This window comes from Gymnoscopelus microlampas (assembly GCF_963454915.1).
Source record: "Gymnoscopelus microlampas genome assembly, chromosome: 15".
NCBI classification, from domain to species: Eukaryota; Metazoa; Chordata; class Actinopteri; order Myctophiformes; family Myctophidae; genus Gymnoscopelus; species Gymnoscopelus microlampas.
Window position 1 is genome coordinate 10,285,274 of NC_139952.1, and position 20,140 is coordinate 10,305,413.

The following is a 20,140-nucleotide window of genomic DNA, read 5'->3' on the forward strand; positions in this document are numbered from 1 at the left end:
TACTAAGTACAGAAATGTTTGGAAAATCTACCATCCAGTTTATTTTCAATTAGCTGCATTATTGACAGAGACTTGGGTAACACTTTAAATTTAAGGTAAGTGACTTGTCAATTCATGTATTAATCAACTCAACTTCAGATGTAATGAGTTGAGTTATTATTGCTGTTCTTATTCATTTATGAATGTGGAGGGTCGGGAGTTTATGAAATGCCATGCATTAATTCACATGTTATTTATGCAGTCATGCATTTGTTAATGCATTCATTAATAAGCCATGTACTCGCCTCACAGCTAGAAGGTCCTGGGTTCGATTCCTGCAGGGGACGCTGTGGGCGCTGGGGGCGTGTTCTCTCCTCCGCGTCATCAGTGCCCATACCCTAGGTGGGGTTGGCGAAAGGTTCTCTCTGTGTGGAGTTTGCATGTTCTCCCCGTGTCTCCTAGGGTAGGTACACTCACAAAAACATGCAGTAATCCTGGTCACTATGCTGCCTCCCCCTGGCCAGCCGGGGCGCCTGATGGAGGGGAAAGGAACTGGTTGGAATAACGTGTTCCGTCCACGCGCTACGTCCAACCAGGGAAACTCTCCCCTGTCAGGTGATAAAAAGGTCAGTTGGCTCTCATGCATTGAAGGAGGCATGAGCTCGGCCCTGGCCTCCCTAGGTTGGCAGAGGGAAGGTAGTGCCCAGGATTACATAGACAATTGGCAATGGGTGTAAAAAATGGGGTTACAAAATTGTGGGATAAAAAATGTAATAAAACAAATAATAAGTCATGTACCCTTATTATAAATTATTACCAAATGATGAAAAAGTAAATGTCTGCAAAAAAACTGATTCAAATAAAGATACTTAGATTAATTCATATAGTGTCCTGGTAAGTAAATCAATACAATGACATTTAGGTTTTTTTATCGGAAGGAGTTTGGTTAACGTTTTGTCTTGGGGTGAAAGCTGTCATACAAATACAGAACCAACTTTGGATCAATGCGCTAATGGCATTGAAGCATTTGCAATGAATATGACACAGTATAATTGAAAAAACAGTCAAAAAAAGAAATGACATCCCGGAGGTACCGAGACTAGGGGGGGGCGATGATTTACGATTACATAATTCGGACGGCTGAAGGTGACTTTGCGTCGCTTATGGCACCAGTGCACCGTTTTCAATCTGACTGGTTTTCCAATTATACTGTGACACATATAGGGTTAAAGGTCAAAAAATTGTAATCTGTATTTCACAGACACCTATTCCTGAATTTGAAGTCACACAAATGCGAAGTCATATAAAAAATACACACGTGTGAATCAGCAGTTGCTCATTTGTAATGTTACATAATTTGTATTTATGTGGGGTCTTTTTGGTTCAGCTTTGTAATGCACACATCTGCGCTAAAAATAAACTCCTTTTTCTCCCCAATTTAGTCGTTATGCCAGTCTTCCAACCCACAAAATATCTATCTCTATACCCCTGGGCTCATATGGTCTTATTGTGGTCCTGCTTATAACGCTCTCTCTCCTCTCATAATCTCTCTCATCTCTCCTCTCCATCGCTATCTGATCATTAGCTACATGTTGTTTCTGTCGGGCAGAAACCTCATATCTAAATTTGCAGTGGTGGAACGTAACTAAGTACATTTACTTAAGTACTATACTTAAGTAACATTTTGAGGTATTTGTACTTTACTTGAGTATTTCCAATTTCCAGTACTCTTACTTCTACTCCACTACATCTCAGAGGCAAATATTGTACTTTTACTCCACTACATTTACTTGAAAACTTTAGTTACTAGTTACTTTTCAGATATAAATTATTACATTATAAACATACATTAACCACTTTAGCCCTATTTTATACCTAGGCTATTTGAAAATAGCAGATCTACAAGCTCACAACGCGTCGCATCGCGACGCGTTGTGAGCTTGTAGATCGGCTATTTTCAAATTTTAGTACTTTTACTTTTGGTACTTTAAGTACATTTTGATGCCAATACTTTTTGTACTTTTAGTAAATTTTGAATTCTGGACTTTTACTTGTAACTGAGTATTTTTATATTGCAGTATTGGTACTTTTACTTAAGTAAAGAATTTGAGTACTTTTTCCACCACTGTAAATTTGTCAACGTTTTTTCTTGTTTTTTCCGCCGGAAATGAATGCCCTACTTCATCATACTAGAGCGTCACACAAAAGACGTTTCACATGTGCAATTCTTTTAATTATTTTGAAGAGAAAGAGGTTAAATATGTCTGTGGGTTTTATACATATTGAGCCAATGAAAAGTATTAATATAACAAGAGCTTGTGACTAAACTAAATTATAACTACATTGCATCCATTGTAATACAGGTTCTTTTTTTTCGTTCATTTCCTGAAAAGTACTTTTTTTTTTACAGTGTATATATAGATGCATAGACGCGCGTGTGTGTGTGTGTGTGAGAGAGCATGCATGTGTCTGCGTGCACAGTATGCATGTTGACATGATACTGTGCAGTAGATGCATGTACGTGTACGACTGTTTCCTCAGAAACGAATCATGATACCACAGAGGTGCAGGTGCTTGTGGTTTGAAAGGAAGACAGGAACCATGACCGTTAATGGGGGGAGGTGTGATCTTACCACACACACACACACACACACACACACACACACACACACACACACACACACACACACACACACACACACACACACACACACACACACACACACACACACACACACACACACACACACACACACACGTTTGTACTATACTTGTGAGGACATCAACATTTTAGGAGGCTGATTTTATGAATGCCATTTTTAAACCTAAACCTGAAGCCAAAAATCTATCTACAGATCTACAAGCTCACAAGCGCTGCGTTGTGGGTTTGTAGATCTGCTATTTTCAGTGCACGACACCAGCGCACAACTAAGTGTATAAATCTGGCATAACTCCAATACCTAAACCTAACCTCTAAAAGCCTAATCCTAACCCTTTCCCCAACCGGAATATTTTCATAATTGTAAACCTCTCTCTATAACTCAAATCATCTTTTCTAATGGTCTTAATGTCTATTCAATTCTGCTATACTTGTGGGGTCATTTGGCCCTCACAGGTTTAGTAGTACAAGACACACACACACACACACACACACACACACACACACACACACACACACACACACACACACACACACACACACACACACACACACACACACACACACACACACACACACACACACACACACACACACACACACACACACACACACACACACACACGTACGTCACCCCAGACCTCAGAAGAGAAGTGTGATGATGAGTGGAAAATCACGTTAACCTACAGTGACAAGAATCTCGGAGAGGACCAGCAGTGAGCTGTCATTTTATTCAGATTTTTCAAACCGACGGCAAGATGAAAGAGTTTATGTTGCTGTTGCTGTTTTGTCAAGTCACATCTCCAGGTAAAGTCATGCTTCAATTATTTAATTTAAACTGTTAATCTGGCTATTAAAGGGATATTTCACTTTCAAAAAAACTTTTGGTCATTTTATGGTCTACTCAGGCTTTAGTGAGCCCTCCAGACCGTTTTTAAGTTGCTTTATTCAGTATTTAGATATTTGATATTCATTTTACCAGCCACACCCCCTTCCTATACAAACCCATTATAACTTAAAACTCAATTTTTTACCTGTTTAACCATCAAAAACACCCGTCCTTGGTTCTGGTGACTCACCCTGCCCTCCTAATGCGTGAGGGGGCCGTGTTTTTTTGATTACTTTTTTCATTTATTTTTAATATATATTTTTTGTATTTAATTTTTTCATTTTCCCCAAAAAAATATTAAAAATAAATGAAAAAAGTAATCAAAGAAACACGGCCCCCTCACGCATTAGGAGGGCAGGGTGAGTCACCAGAACCAAGGACGGGTGTTTTTGATGGTTAAACAGGTAAAAAATTGAGTTTTAAGTTATAATGGGTTTGTATAGGAAGGGGGTGTGGCTGGTAAAATGAATATCAAATATCTAAATACTGAATAAAGCAACTTAAAAACGGTCTGGAGGGCTCACTAAAGCCTGAGTAGACCATAAAATGACCAAAAGTTTTTTTGAAAGTGAAATATCCCTTTAAGCAGCTTAACCACACAGCCCTATTTCATATGTTGTTGAGAATTTGAGAATTTCACGGGACCGTGCCCGCTCGCCTCACCGCCCCTCAACTTCTCCGCGCGTCCCAAATAATCGCCTGCCTCTCATTGAAAATGAATTACATAGGCGCGTCGGCCGCTTCCCGTCTGAAATGACCTTTATTAGACTTCTGGAACAGTCTGCACAATTTATAGAAGGCCCCCAATGACCTTTGGCCCGTTCAGGGATCCAGGGATAATATCTGCATATTAGCACCGTGACAGAAATACATCTAAGCTTTAAAAGTAGACATAATATGAATAGGAGTGAAATTGATGACAGAAATTATGTTTAAGCATTGAACCATAACATCCATATTCTGCACATGTCATAATACAGGTAGGCAAACATTCGGATTTGGCAAAAATAGCAGATCTACAAGCTCACAACATGAGCATTGGGAGCAATGTGTTGTGAGCTTGTAGATTTACAATGTTTGAATTGTTATTGTTTTTATTTATTTTTTAGTAAATGGCATGCCCAAAATAGGGATACCAGGTTGAAAGTGGTTAAACTTGGAAAAACTGAGAGACAGACAAACAGAAAGAAAAACATACAGAAAGAAAGAATATATATATATATATATATTAGTTTTTGTCTGCATTGCATGTCATTCATTATGATACAAAAATATTTGTTATTAGCCTAAATAATGTTAGATTTTTATAAAATGTTATTTCCATTTTGTTTCACAGTGACTCACGGCCTGAAATACTTCTACACTGCTTCCTCTGAGGTTCCAAACTTTCCAGAGTTTGTGATCGTTGGGATGCTTGATGACATCCAGATGGTTTACTATGACAGCAACACACAGAGAGTGGTTGTCAAACAGGACTGGATGAGCCAGGTCACCACAGATGACCCTCAGTACCTGGAGAGGAACACTCTGACAGCTGTGGGAGCCCAGGAGGTCTTCAAGAACAACATGGACATTGCAAAGCAGCGCTTTAACCAAACTGGAGGTACTGCATGTTTTACTTCATAGTTACTGTTTAAAGCATTTTATAGCTGCAACTTCCTTCATAGTCACAATATCTCTCACACACACACACACACACGCACACGCACGCGCACACGCACACACGCACACGCACACGCACACGCACATGCAGTGGTGTAAAGTAACTTGGTACATTTACTCAAGTGCTGTACTTAAGTACAATTTTGAGATACTTTTACTTTACTGGAATATTTCCAATTGTATATACTTTAACTTCTACTCCACTACATCTCAGAGGCAAATATTGTACTTTTACTCCACTACAATTATTTGAAAACTTTAGTTACTAGTTAGTTTTCAGATATAAATTATTACATTATGAAACATACATTAACCACTTTAGCCCTATTTTATACCTAGGCTATTTGGAAATAGCCGCAATTGCAGATCTTGTAGATCTGCTATTTTCAAAGATTTTAGTACTTTTACTTTTGGTACTTTAAGTATATTTTGATACCAATACTTTTGTACTTTTACTCAAGTAAATTTAGAATTCCAGACGTTTACTTGTAACAGTATTGTTACAAGTAAAATATACATTACAGTATTGATACTTTTACTTAAGTCAAACATTTGAGTACTTTTTCAACCACTGTGCACATGCACGTGCACGCAGTGAGCGAGCAAGCGAGTGAGTGAGTGAGGAGCATATATAGATGTAGAGTCTGGTATTCTCTTGTTACTACCATCCACTGACAGCGTCTGTCTGTCTGTCTGTCTGTCTGTCTGTCTGTCTGTCTGTCTGTCTGTCTGTCTGTCTGTCTGTCTGTCTGTCTGTCTGTCTGTCTGTCTCAGGAGTGCACATCGTCCAGTGGATGTATGGCTGTGAGTGGGATGATGAGACTGGAGACATTGGTGGTTATAATCAGTATGGTTATGATGGAGAGGACTTTATCTCATTTGACCTGAGATCAGAGACATGGGTCACTCCAAAACCACAGGGTTTCATCACTAAACACAGATGGGATCAAGACAAAGCTGGATTAGCACACCTGAAGCACTACTTCAACAGTGTGTGCATTGAATGGCTGAAGAAGTATCTGATCTATGGGAAGAAGACTCTGCAGAGAACAGGTACAACATGATGTTTTTTGTACTTGCGTGAAGAGCTAATTGGGCAGAGACATGAGGCCGTCTGGGAATCAGAAGGTCCCTGGTCCCCCTCCCCCCCGCCCCCCCCCCCCCAGGTCCGCCTAGTCTATGTGTCGAAGGGTCAATGAGCATGACACTTAACCCCTAACTGCTCCCTGCTCACCCACTGTCCCTTAATTAGGGCACATTTCATATGTGAAAATATACAGTGCAAATTATAATTATATATAATTTAAAAGTATTAAAAAACGCTTCTGACAAAACCAGCTAACTGTATTGGATCCTCAAACTTTCTGCTAAACTAGCTAACTCCACCAAAAGGGGGGTGGAGTTAGCTGGTTTTGCTGACTCCAGGCTCCACCCCCTTTTGACCTCCAACCTCATTGTGAGCTTGGAGGTCCATTCAGCTGTTCTTATCAATGATGAACAAAACCTCCTAACTCCATTTTTAGTTTTGTTTTTTTCATTTCCTGAAAAAATTACATTTTGGAATTAAAATAGAGAGTGTTAAAAAAGGAAACACTTGAGCCCTATTCAAAGATTGCTACTGTACAATAGGTGATTCACAAGCTCACAATGTGTTTTATTGCTTGTGAAGTGGAGAAAGATACATAATTATAATGAGTTTATTTTATACTCTATTATCACTGACTCCATACTGCCTTATGCTCCCTTATTACTGACTCCCTACTGCCTTGGCCTTATTACTGACTCCCTGCCCTATGCTCCCTTATTACTGACGCTATGCTCCCTTATTACTGACTCCCTACTGCCTTATTCCCCCTTATTACTGACTCCCTACAGCCTTATGCTGCCTTATTACAGACACCCTACTGCCTTATGCTCCCTTATTACTGACTCCCTACTGCCTACAGCCTTATGCTGCCTTATTACAGACTCCCTCCTACCTTATGCAGCCTTATTACTGACTCCTACTTCCCGGGTAAAAAACCCCCAACAACAACATCAATGACACCAGGCATCGCTTTCCCTCGATGCGCACGTCAAGCTTGAAGTCGGTCGGTCTCATATATGCACATGACCATACTGTATATGGATGCACGTAGCGGTCAGATTGACAGTTCTGGACAACCGGATCTCCGTATACCAGTATGCCTATACTGTATATGGGCGTATCAGTCAGATCAGGGTTTTTTTTTACCACACTGGTCGCTGGGCCGTGGACTTTCCACAAGCTGTGTGGAGGCAGCAAAATGAATATAAAAGTTATAAAGTACTGTAGCAGTGACAACGCGTCACCAGGCTTTTCTATCAGTTGTGGGTAGACAACTAAACAACATAGAGAAAAACTATTTACTGTAGTACTTGTGGGAGAAGAGAGAGAACGGTCGTTGTACTGCTGCCTGCCTAGTGCCTACGTCTCTGAGGGCTTCTGGGCCACAGCATAGAGGTATAATATAACTGGCCACAGACTGTAACTGATAACGTCGTCCCATTGGCTACTGTAAAGGCCAATCAAGTCCCGCCATAGCTGACTGTTTTCACAGGAATCACGTGATATGTACGGTAGAATCAAATATGATTTCTGGTGAATCGTATCAAATTGAAGCGAGGCAAGAGAAGATGCACACCTCTAGAATTTGAGGTTAAATGTCAACACTAGGTGTGGCAATTCCCATCCCCTGTGACCCCAAATGTCACCCCAAAGTGGATACTAAATTATTAAAGGTAGAGTAAGTGGCATTTTTGGGTGGTAAAAGAAAAACGTTTTTTTTTTTTTTTAAGTTTGTTTATTTTTTGTTTAAGTTAAACACTCTATAGCAATGATCGCTATCAGGATATAGAGCTATTTTAACACTTATTTGAACAAAACTACAGTGCTGTATAATTTACTGCACCTTTAACTATTCCAGGATAAAGTTACTCTGTCTCACTGACCCTCACACCCTCATCATCTCTCCCTCTCTCCTCTCTCTGTCTCTCCATCTCTCTCTGTCTCTCTCTTGCTCGCTCTCTTTCTCTTACTCCCTCCCTTGCTCTCTCACTATGTCTCTACCTCTCTTTTTCGTCTATCTCTTCCTCCCTGTCTCTGTCTGTCTGTCTGTCTGTCTTTCTGTCTGTCTGTCTGTCTGTCTGTCTGTCTGTCTGTCTGTCTGTCTGTCTGTCTGTCTGTCTGTCTGTCTGTCTCTCTCTCTCTCTCTCTGTCTCTCAGAGCTTCCCTCTATATCTATCCTCCAGAAGACTCCATCCTCTCCAGTGAGGTGTCACGCTACAGGTTTCTACCCAGACAGAGCCATCATGTTCTGGACTAAAGATGGAGAGGAGCTTCAGGAGAACGTGGACTATGGAGAGCTCCTCCCCAACAATGATGGAACCTTCCAGATGAGCGTTGACCTGGTCCTGGACCTGTCTTCAGTTGAAGACTGCAATAACCAGTATGAATGTGTGTTTCAGCTCTATGGGGTCACAGAGGATATCAAGACCAGACTGGACCGAGATCTGATCAAGACCAACTGCGGGAAGCCTAGGAAGGATAAGGGTAAACTTTATTGTCCCAGAGATCACATTTGTATTGGACCGAGGGCAACATCCATTGCTTCAAATAACAAATATATAAATGTATAAAAAACTATCAATTAATCAATCACTCACTCTAACAATCAATCAATCAATCAATCAATCAATCAATCAATCAATCAATCAATCAATCAATCACGAAAACATAAAGCATTTGACACAACAGCTGCTTCAGTTACAAACATCTTAAACACAAAAGAGACATTTGACCATATATTTGTCATTGGCAAAGTGACAGCTTAGTTAAAAAAAAATCACACCCTGTGTGAAGGTAGCGGCGCCTTTGATACATTTTGTCATCGATATGTTTTTACATTACGTTCTTGTATCTTTCTCTTTCTATTCGTCATATTGGGAAGAATCTTGGACAGATAAAGTTAAATTGAGGATCTAACTTTAAATAACTTACCTAGAAGGAGACTTTAGCCAAATGAATAATAAAATGAAATTATTAAATATTTCTAGATATTACTCATTGTTTATTTAGTCATTGTTTATATAGACATCTAATTCTATATCCATGACATCATAGTGATGTCATGAATAGTAACATAGTGATGTCATGAATAGTGACCAATCAGAACGTTGGCGCACCTGACCAATCAGAACGTTGGCGCACCTGACCAATCAGAACGTTGGCGCACCTGACCAATCAGAACGTTGGCGCACCTGACCAATCAGAACGTTGACGCAAAAGCCAGGCATAGAGGGCTAATATCCGCTCTATACCTAAAGGTATAGAGCGGCTAGCGCCGCTAATAATATCCGCTCTATACCTAAAGGTATAGAGCGGCTAGCGCCGCTAAAAAGAAGCAAAGAGTGTAAAAATGCTAATTGCTTATTTATTGCGCTTTGATCTATTACACTAGGTTTAGCATAAATCTACATCAGGGGTGGATTGAGCAATATATACAGGGCTCCAAGCAAAGCTCAACTTTGACCCCTTCAACCCTCCTCTTGCTAAGCAATCTGAGAACCCATCATTCATTAAAAAAAAAGAGAAAAAATGTCTACAGAAATTACACTACGAGTGTAATAGCAGTATACTTTGTAGGCCCTATCAGGAAACAATGTATACAGTATTGAAGAAGTGTGTCAATCTTAACAACGACAATTGCAGTTTCATAGCTTTTTTCTTTTTTTTTTCAGTGTAAGGCAGGACATTTTTGTAAAAAAAAACTTCAACAACTTGTGCATTGTACCAGTGACACATCAAATGTTGTATTCTAAATAATATTATGTCATTTTACCTAAGTAATACATTTTCTGACAGTCTTACTGTAGCATTGATATAACTGTGATTGTGAAAAAAAGGCATAATTGTATTATTATTGATTCAATTTAAACACTTAGCGTTACACTGAATGACATTTTATGAGGTACATGTATATGAAAAACTATAAAATTGAATTACTGGCTTATTCATGAATATAAATATTATTAGGGAATAGGTGACACGCCAATGAACATAAACCACAATGTGTATATATATACTTTTACAGTTCTGATTAAGCCAGACATCATCTTCTATCCCTCCATAAATGGGATTTCTGAGGAGCAGGAGCAGCAGGTGTTGGAGGGCTCCAACTTCAACATCAGCTGCTCCATCCAGTCTTGGAAAGAAGGAGGATCCTTCCACCTCACCTTCACTGGATCCAACACAACACACAACCACAACCACCCTGCTGTCAATCAGTCTGCCAACTTCCTGTTTCTTGCTGCAAACCACACCCACCAAGGGAACTACAGTTGTGTTTATCACATGCTTTGTATTTCTTATTACTTCTCATGTGAGAGTGAGCTCCTCTCTCTCACTGTCACAGGTAACTTGAATTAGATTGACTTACACCTGATATTCATAGGTATTCATATGTTGTAGCTGAAATTATATATTTCAGTATTGCATATACAGATTTAAAGAATACATATAGGAAATAACTTTTTTTATACATTATAGTGAACAAAGGAGACTCAGAATTATGTTCAGTGGCTTTCTCTTTCTCAGGTATAGAGTACAGACGTCCTGGCGTCACTCGTTCATCCCCTGGTTCATAAAGTAATTTCTCTATGGAGAATAACATTGTGTCATCTTAGAATCGTCTCATAGGCCTATAAGAATTGTGGTTGAAAAAAAATATTTTTTTTCAAAAACCGTATATATACGGTTTTGGCACTCCGTGGTTGTAATGCAAAAAACGTATATATACGGTTTTGGCACCCAATGTGTTAAAGACGTCTAAGGGAATTCACAACGGGGGTGGAAAACCGCAAACCAGGTAGGATGCGTAAATTACGGCAGACTTCGGTGCTCTATTCAAATTATTTTAATTGCTGGAGAGACCATTGGGCTGTGGTCCTATTGTACCACTGCATTTACATCACAGTACACTGCACAGTACAGTACAGAGTTACATGAAAAAGGGAGCAATGTCATGTGTGCCTGGTCCTGATTAGATGGTTGGGTAGTGTGTGATTGTTTGTGTAGCCATGCTGAGGAGCTTCATCGCTACAAGACTAAACCGCAATACATGTTCCTTCCGACGTCCGAAACTTCTTTTCTCAGAAAGCGAGGTGATAACTATATTTTGACATTGTTCAGAACTTTGGATGGTCAAAACGAACGTCGGAAGGAGCATGTGTTGACCTTTAAGGTAACCTTTAAGGGCCTCAAGGCTTTTGAACACCCAATTCACTTGAACCTAATACCATATAGCTACTATTACTAATTTAAACAACTAGATTTAATTCCTATACTGCACTGATCAGAGCAATGGTCACAGAGTTATGACCATTTGAAGTGTTAAACACTGCTGTAGTGCCCCATGTGTGCAATTAAGTTTTTTTGGTGTCACCGTGTTTGTGTGCTTGGTGTTGATTCGAGCAACTGGCTAGTCTGCACATTACGTTTGTGATGTCCACCGTCCGTCCATTTACCGTCCACCATCCACTTTCGGCCCATTAGGGCAATTTTGATAAAGGATTATGCAATTTTTGCATAATTACAATTATGCAAAAATTACAAGGTAGTATTTATTTTTCATTTTTTTCTCTACAAACACAGGCAAGAATACTGACAGCTCGCTGACTTTAATGTGACTGTACTGTGAACCCAAACAGAACCAAAATAGAACAGACTGTAATAATGACTTTGTTTCATGTCACAGACTCACAATCTCATCTGTTTATAAATCTGCTCTTTCAGCCAATCACCTTTGTATTTACAGGTCTGTTTGAGCCGATCATCACCTTCTTCCCCTCCAAAAACGTTTCTGAGGGCCAGCAGCAGTGGATTTTCAATGGTTCCAGCTTCGTCATCACCTGTTCCATCCAGCCACAGTATCCAGGAGGCTCCTTCCACCTCACCTTCACTGGATCCAACACAACAGAAAACCAGCCAGCTGTCAGTCACTCTGCCAACTTCATGTTTCCTGTAGCAGACCACAACCACGAAGGGAACTACAGCTGTATTTATCTCATCAATGTTTTTAATCAAAACTTCTCCTCTGAGAGCGAGCTCCTCTATCTCACTGTCACAGGTAACCTGAATGAAAATGACTTTGTGAAAGAATCTGCAACTAAATCAATTGATTTAACATGAATTCAGACATCTTACGGTACAAAACAAAACAACAAAATCACACCCTGTGTGTAGGAAGCGGTCCTTTGGGGCGGGGCTTAACTCATTTCAGTTCGTCCCTATTGGTGGTCTGAGTCCACTTACCAAATTTGTACTTGGTAGCATGCTGCAAACTGGAATGATGGCTGTTTAAAGCCCAGCCAATGGGCAGACAGAGGGGGCGGGGCTTAAGTAATTACAGTTCGTCCCTATTGCTGGTTTTAGTGCATGTACAAAATTTGTACTCCGTAGCATGCTGCGAACTTGAGTTATGGCTGTTTGAAGGCCAGCCAATGGGAAGACAGAGGGGGCGGGCTTCAGCAATTCATGCTGGTCCCTATTGGTGGTCTAAGTCCACATACCAAATGTGGACTTGGTGGCATGCTGCAAACTGGAGTTATAGCTGTTTAAAATCCCGTGCTCATACGGGCGGACGGACATAACATACGCTGGGGGTCCCTGGACCCCGCTTTGATAACTTCATCAATTCATGCTCGTCCCTATTGGTGGTCTAAGTCCACATACCAAATGTGGACTTGGTGGCATGCTGCAAACTGGAGTTATAGCTGTTTAAAATCCCGTGCTCATCCCGTGCTCATACGGGCGCTGGGGGTCCCTGGACCCCTCTTTGATAACTTCATCAATGCATGCTCGTGCCTATTGGTGGTCTAAGTCCACATACCAAATGTGGACTTGGTGGCATGCTGCAAACTGGAGTTATAGCTGTTTAAAATCCCGTGCTCATTCATCCCAGGCTCAAACAAACGGAGACACAGACAGAGTCAAACGTAGAGCGGTTGGCACCGCTAAAAACTCACTGATCTACTGTACATACTAACAAAAATTCACAAGCTTGTAGATCTGCTATTTTCACAATTTTGCCATTATAGGTTGAAATTTTCAAAAGCATTTCCACCTCATGACATGCCCAAAGTCGGCCAAGTTGAAAGTGGTTAAGGGAATTATATAAAACAAACCATGTCTATTTAGAGCTGTTTCTTACATGTTTGGTGATTTTCCCATCCCAACACATTTCTCTCAACCTCTCATCTGACAGATATCACCACAGCTTCTCATCTGACAGAAACCATCCTCAAAGCTTCAGGCATCGTGCTGATGTTGCTGATAGGCATGCTGTTAATCAGAGGCAACTATAGTCTCTGGAAGGTATGATTTATATATCTTTATTCTCTAATTGTATTCTTGCTCTGTAAAGCACTTTGAGCTGCATTTCATGTCATGAAAGGTGCTATACAAATAAAGTTTATTATTATTATTATTATTATTATTATTATTATTATTATTATTATTATTCAGTACAAGACTGGAATGTACCTAATTAGACTGTTGAGACAGATCTGATCTTGTACTATGTTAAAGCTGGGTGCTGCTGCTTCTCATTAGGTCATTAGACGGCAGGGAGCTGCAGTGGGGGACAATGAGATGGATTACGTTAACGTTGCTGGTTCCAGGGCTGAAGCGAGGCAGAGAGAACAGGTAGGAGTTCAAGCAAGAGTGGAGAACATTGAGATGGATTACGTTAACGATGCTGCTTCCAGGGCTGAAGCTAGGCTGAGCAAAGAGGCAGGAGTTCAAGCAGGAGCGGAGAACATTGAGATGGATTACGTTAACGATGCTGCTTCCATGGCTGAAGCGAGGCAGAGAGAACAGGCAAGAGTTCACGAAGGAGTAGAGAACATTGAGACGGATTACGTTAACGATACTGGTTCCAGGGGCTGAGTGAAGAGGCAGGAGACTATCAGGACCTAGAAGGGGATCTCCAATGAGCTCATCTGACATCAATCATGTAACTGTACATCACCTCAGTCAAAGTTTGAACATTTACGTAACATCACACTGAAATCAAACTTGGAAGATACCATTACAGCTCCACTGTGTGATGCACAGCCTTGACTGATAAACAAGGGGAATTTCCGACACAATCTCTCTCACAACTTGTTAAATACGGCCGCTTGGTCATGTCCGACACCACCGTAGCATCGCCAGCGGTGGCCCAATCCAATCCTATATTGTTGTTGTTGTTGTTGTTGTACTACCACGGGTGTCTAGATTATGACACCTTGGCATTTCTATTGACCAAGTGGCCATATTTGACAAAATTGGGAGTGAGAATAAAACAAAACAGCTCTCTCACTCTCCTTCACATGCAGCCAATGGATTAGATTAGACAAAAATAATTAGCTTAAATTAAAAGGTAAATTATTCCAATCTGAAATTTAAAGATTATTTTGTTTGCTAAAACTTTTCTTAACCACTTAAACCCTGTATACTTATTTGACCAGGGTCTATACTAGGACCACTAGTTTTTCTCCCTCTACACAACATCTTGTCACCAAAAATAGCCAGTCTACATGCTCACAACAGATCGCAACATGACACATTGTGAGCTTGTAGATATGCTACTTTATTTTTGCAGAATCTTCGTCCCAGAATAGGGACGCTAGTATTCTTTAGTACATGAGGAACAGAACAATAGAGCTGAGCAGAGCAGAGCAGAGCAGAGTTGGATAATTAGTAGAAGTAAAAGGTACTAGATACTCTTGTAAATAAAGACGATAAAGGAAGCCATTTACATTTTTGAGTGAGAAAAGGACATCCAAGGACAAATCTGCAGTTTATTCTATGCTGTACGAAACATTGATTTACAAAGTTGGAGAGCCATCATTAAAGGTTATTACACAGGACCGGGATTGGATTTAAATTTCTGCCTGGTGCCACTTTTTTTTCTTTTTACTTTATTGAGCAATAGTGTATGTGAAATCTGTCGAGAAGATCAGGTTTAGATGACGGTGTCATCAACATCAATTTGAGCACTGACACTCACAAATAAAAATAATGTTTAATAATGTTTAGACAATTTGTCAAAAACAAATGTATGTAGAATGATTATTGGGATATGTATATATATATACACTGTAAATATGCTTCTCTGCTGCCAGTAGAATTGAATTGTCCATGTCAATGGACATTGGACAATCAATTGAATGGCTCAGCAGCAGACTTGGAAGGGAAGCGCTCATAAAAGGTGTCAAATCTGATGAGCCAATGAAATGAAACTATGGGAAAATTAATTGGAACAGGAAATGGGAATGCCACCTTATAGAAGCCTGGGACTACAGTTATGAACAGAGCCATTATGATAATTGCTCCTCACCTTTAGATGCTTTAAATGATTTTACGCTGAAAAATGTTGCTTTTGAGGATCTATTAATGGTAATACAACATTGTTATATTTGTATTCTCTGTGCCTTTTCTTATGCTGAAACTATAGTAAATTATAGTGGTGTGTCATTTTGCAGGTTGTGTTCACATTTTTAGCAACCAAGATGCGCAATAAAGCACATTGTACATGCAGTAGGTTATAACCAAAAAAGTGCTTCAGGTCTATAATGACCCTACCTCCCCCTTCACTAGCTAATGCTATACAAAAGGTACAATAATTCATTTGTTCCCCCTGCTGTGGATATTTTAAACAAGAACATTATAAAATAACCTCCCCCCACCCCACCCAAATCCCACAGCCCAAGGTCACTGTTGTTTTTGTTATAGGATTGGGAATGTATTTTTATGAGTTTTGTATTGTACTTCATTGTATGTATTTTATGTATTTTAATTTTGACTGTCTGTATACTATACACAAATAGACAAATTTCCATTTTGTGTCAAATGTAATAAAATGTTCTTTATCTTTAGGTTTGTTAGTTTGGTAACTCATGATGCCCACGTGTACAATACATTTATAAACATACTTCTAAAGCATTACAAACCACTTATAACACTGTATAAGTATGTAATTATAAACAGTTGTCAATATAATTATTCATAATGATTTATGACAATAACATTTTATGTTTACCGGTATATGTTTATAATGCATTATACTTCATGGACTTGTGTATGTTTGAGCTCAGTTAAAAAGCTGTTTATATGTTAGCCTATATATTTCGTTATTTCTATACTTATCCATGTTGTTGCTTTTATGTAACTTGTTGTTATGTTCTTATTTGAACCTTTTTCATCTTCTTTTTTTGCCGTTGGTACGGTGCATTATAAATACGAGTAGGATCAATGAAACCCATTCAAAATCCATTGTCTGTTTTCCAGAGGATATGGACCTGAACACATGTACTGTAGCTTAAAGATACTACTAGTGTTTTTCATGTGTCGACAGTGTTAAAGGGGCATGGAATCCTAGCGCTGATGCTGTAGTTTGTTTTCTAGCTCAGGTTAAAAACCATACATTCCTGAGTATAGCCAATAATCCAAAAACTATATAAAATAATAATATTAAGTTCAAAACAATGCTCACAGTGTAATCACTGATGAGCTTGCTGATGATTCAGGCTCAAAGAGAATGTTTTAAATAGTACTCCTCTTAAGCAACACAGCTGCAGCTAATAACATTAATAATAGGTGTGTTAAATGTAGGTGTGCCCAGAGTCATGGGTGTGCCAATGTGATAGTGTGCATTGATAGTAGTGAACAGTATTGTCAGTGCACATTGACACACCTAAAACTAACATACCCATTATTATTATTATTATTATTAATAATATTAATACTAATATTACTACCACTAATAATTTGATTAGCTGATTTGCTGCGGGGTGTTACATTACAATGTACTATTATGGTCAGCCTTATGCAGCCTGTCATGTTCTTAACCAGATTTAATTTGTAACTTTAACTGGAAAAATAAATTACAAAATCAGCCTACGATTTCATCAACGTTTAAACATTTGAATTAAAAGAAACATTTAAAAAAGCAATTTTTTTGTCATTGAAACTTATATTTTAATAAAGACAAAACTGGTTGGTGAAAATGAAGTGCGTCGTCTCCTAAATGTGTTGGGAATAACTGCCAATGTAATATCTGCAGATGTGTCTAGGACTCTATGGAAGTAACATATCTTGGTCATATCTGTTCTGCGCACCTGACACAGGAATTGCAGAACATTTCAAATTGGCTCGAGTTGTCACAATTAACCTTAAATGTCAAGAAAACTGTTTCAATTTGCATCTCAATACGTAACAGGCCTGTTACAGATGCTTTTGAGGTAAGGATCCAAAATGAAATGATTGTATATATTTGGGAATTATTTTGGATACAAATTTAAAATTTGAAAGACAGGTAAAGCAAATATGCAAGAAGGTTAAACCGAACTTAAACTGTTTTCGTCATATTAGAAGGGAATTATCATGTAAAACTGCACAGCTGTACATGCATGCTATGATTTTTTCACACTTGTCATACTGCATTACATCATGGTCACAATCTTATCAAACTGTCTTAAAACAACAATATACAAACAGGCTATAAAAATCATGGATCAGAAACCGTTGAGGTGGCACCATGTGGTATTTTAAGAAAACACAACCTTTTTACTTTTGAAAATGTTGTGTTTTTTTGTACTATCAAATCGTTTTTTTTTAATGTTTACTTAATCATGTTTCACCACTGTTTTCTGTAGTTGGTAGGCGTCAGAGCTCTGGTAGAGCAACTACACGAGCATCAAAAAATGGTGACTGTATTGTTCCCACAAGCAAGAACACATTCGGACAGTCTGCCTTCTCAGTAAGGGGGTAAACCTTTGGAACTCTTTGCTTACGGTTCTAAAACTAGAGACGGATGGTAATGTGTTTAACAGAGGACTCAAATTATGGTTGAAATAAAAAAAACTGTGCTCACATGTATAGTTATTGATTGGTTATTAGAATGATTATGTCTTTCTTTGTTTTCACAAGTTAATGTATTGGGTCTGATTTAGATTTAGATTGCTATAATTGCTATAATGTGAATACCAACAGCAATGGTAAGCCCAGTGGGATGCAGTACAGTGCAGTGCCCCAAAAATGCTTTACGTTTGCTTTACATACTTTTCTGAAACCATGTAATAACTATTTATTGCACTCAATAACAGAGTCATAATCACTGAAAAGCATTTTAGTCTATCCTTGTTAACTCAATATTTGTACCGTTCATGTGAGAATATATATATATATATATATATATATGTATGTATGTATGTATGTATGTATGTATGTATGTATGTATGTATGTATGTATGTATGTATGTATATATATATATATGTATATATATATATATATATATATATATATATATATATATATATATATATATATATATATATATATATATGTATGTATATATATATATATATATATATATATATATATATATATATATATATATATATATATATATATATATATAAAATATATATATAGTTTTAAACTGTGCACTGTGGCCTATATTCTCCATTCAAATTAAATAAATAAATTACAACTTTTATGAATATGATTAATATCATATGGGTCTGACTCCTCCTCATCATACCTTGCTTCGTGACATGAAGTCAGCACTCCATGATACGTTGCATGAAATGCAAATATTAAAGCCTAGACATCTGGAATCACAAGAGAAAGCCATTTGCATTGGCTGCTAATCCCACTAGCTTTCTAGCACACAAACATCAGCAACACATTTCACAGGTTGAACTAGTTTGGTGCGAAATGTTTGAAAAGTTGTTGTGTGGCCATCAGATGTCACCCCTACCATGAAGGGGTGGGGGTGAAATCCAGTGGTGTAAAGTAACTAAGTACATGTACTTAAGTTTTAGGTAGTTTTACTTTCTTCAGTATATTTACAATTTTCAATACTTTTACTTCTACCCCACTTCATCTCAGAGGAAATTATTATACTTTTACTCCAATACAATTATATAAAAACTAGTTACTTCGTAGATTTTGATCATTATTACAAAACACACTAACCACTTCAGCCGAATATATATTTCGTCCATTTGAAAATAGCAGTTTGAACACAATGCTTGTAGATCGGCTATTTGCACAACGAGTACACAATGAGTACTTTTACTTTTAGTATTTTAAGTATATTTTGATACTGATACTTTTGTACTTTTACTCAAGTACATTTTTAATACGGCACTTAACAGAACTGTACTGCAATGTATATCTAAAATGCAGTATTGGTACTTTTACTTAAGTATAACATGTGAGTACTTCTCCCATCACTGGTGAAACCCGCCCCCCGGTGTGAGAGTCACACACCTCTGTGGTTATAGTTCTCATCCACCTGCAGACACACAGACTTACAAAGCCATCCATCACAACTGAAGCTCTGTTGTCCAAACACCTACAGTATAGGCAAGAACAGAACAGAAATGTAAAAAGCCACCTGATTTGCTGAAGGTTTTTCCCAAGGCACGCTTGGCTTATTGTATGCTGTCTGTGCCACTGCATGTCTAATTTGACAGCCTGGTAACACAAGGTTAATTTGGGATTAGCAAGAGTTTGCAATTAGGTATTGGATTAGATCCTTCTGCACTGTTTTAGAAACGTTTTAAAATTCTGCAATCGTTTCTCTCTGAAGGATTGATTAATATGAAGAAATTGGATAGTTTAAAAAAAACTATGATCCAGTAATTTTCTGGGGAAAGTTTACTGTTACTTTACTTTACTTTACTTCTTTATTTGGACAGGACAATTATGTTAATGTATATTCAGTACATGAATGTGATTTCAATAAGATAAAATGATCTCATGTAAACATGCCGGATTTAACTGTAAGCTCATTTCCATCTCATTTCCATTATTGACGTGTGCAGTCTGCACACGTCAATAAAGATCATTTGTTTAATTGTTTATGTAAAATACCTTTGC

General features: G+C 38.4%; 1 protein-coding gene across 1 annotated transcript; it reads left to right on the forward strand.

Moving 5' to 3' along the window:
* Positions 1–3,344: 3,344 nt before the first annotated feature.
* Positions 3,345–9,262, forward strand: LOC311062438 (H-2 class I histocompatibility antigen, K-K alpha chain-like). The gene is made up of 4 exons (XM_084081479.1): positions 3,345–3,445; positions 4,864–5,130; positions 5,964–6,242; positions 8,434–9,262. Exons 1-4 carry the CDS (start codon positions 3,397–3,399, stop codon positions 8,844–8,846), a joined length of 1,008 nt encoding a protein of 335 aa, XP_083937605.1. The 5' UTR covers positions 3,345–3,396; the 3' UTR covers positions 8,847–9,262.
* The last annotated feature ends 10,878 nt before the right edge of the window (positions 9,263–20,140 follow it).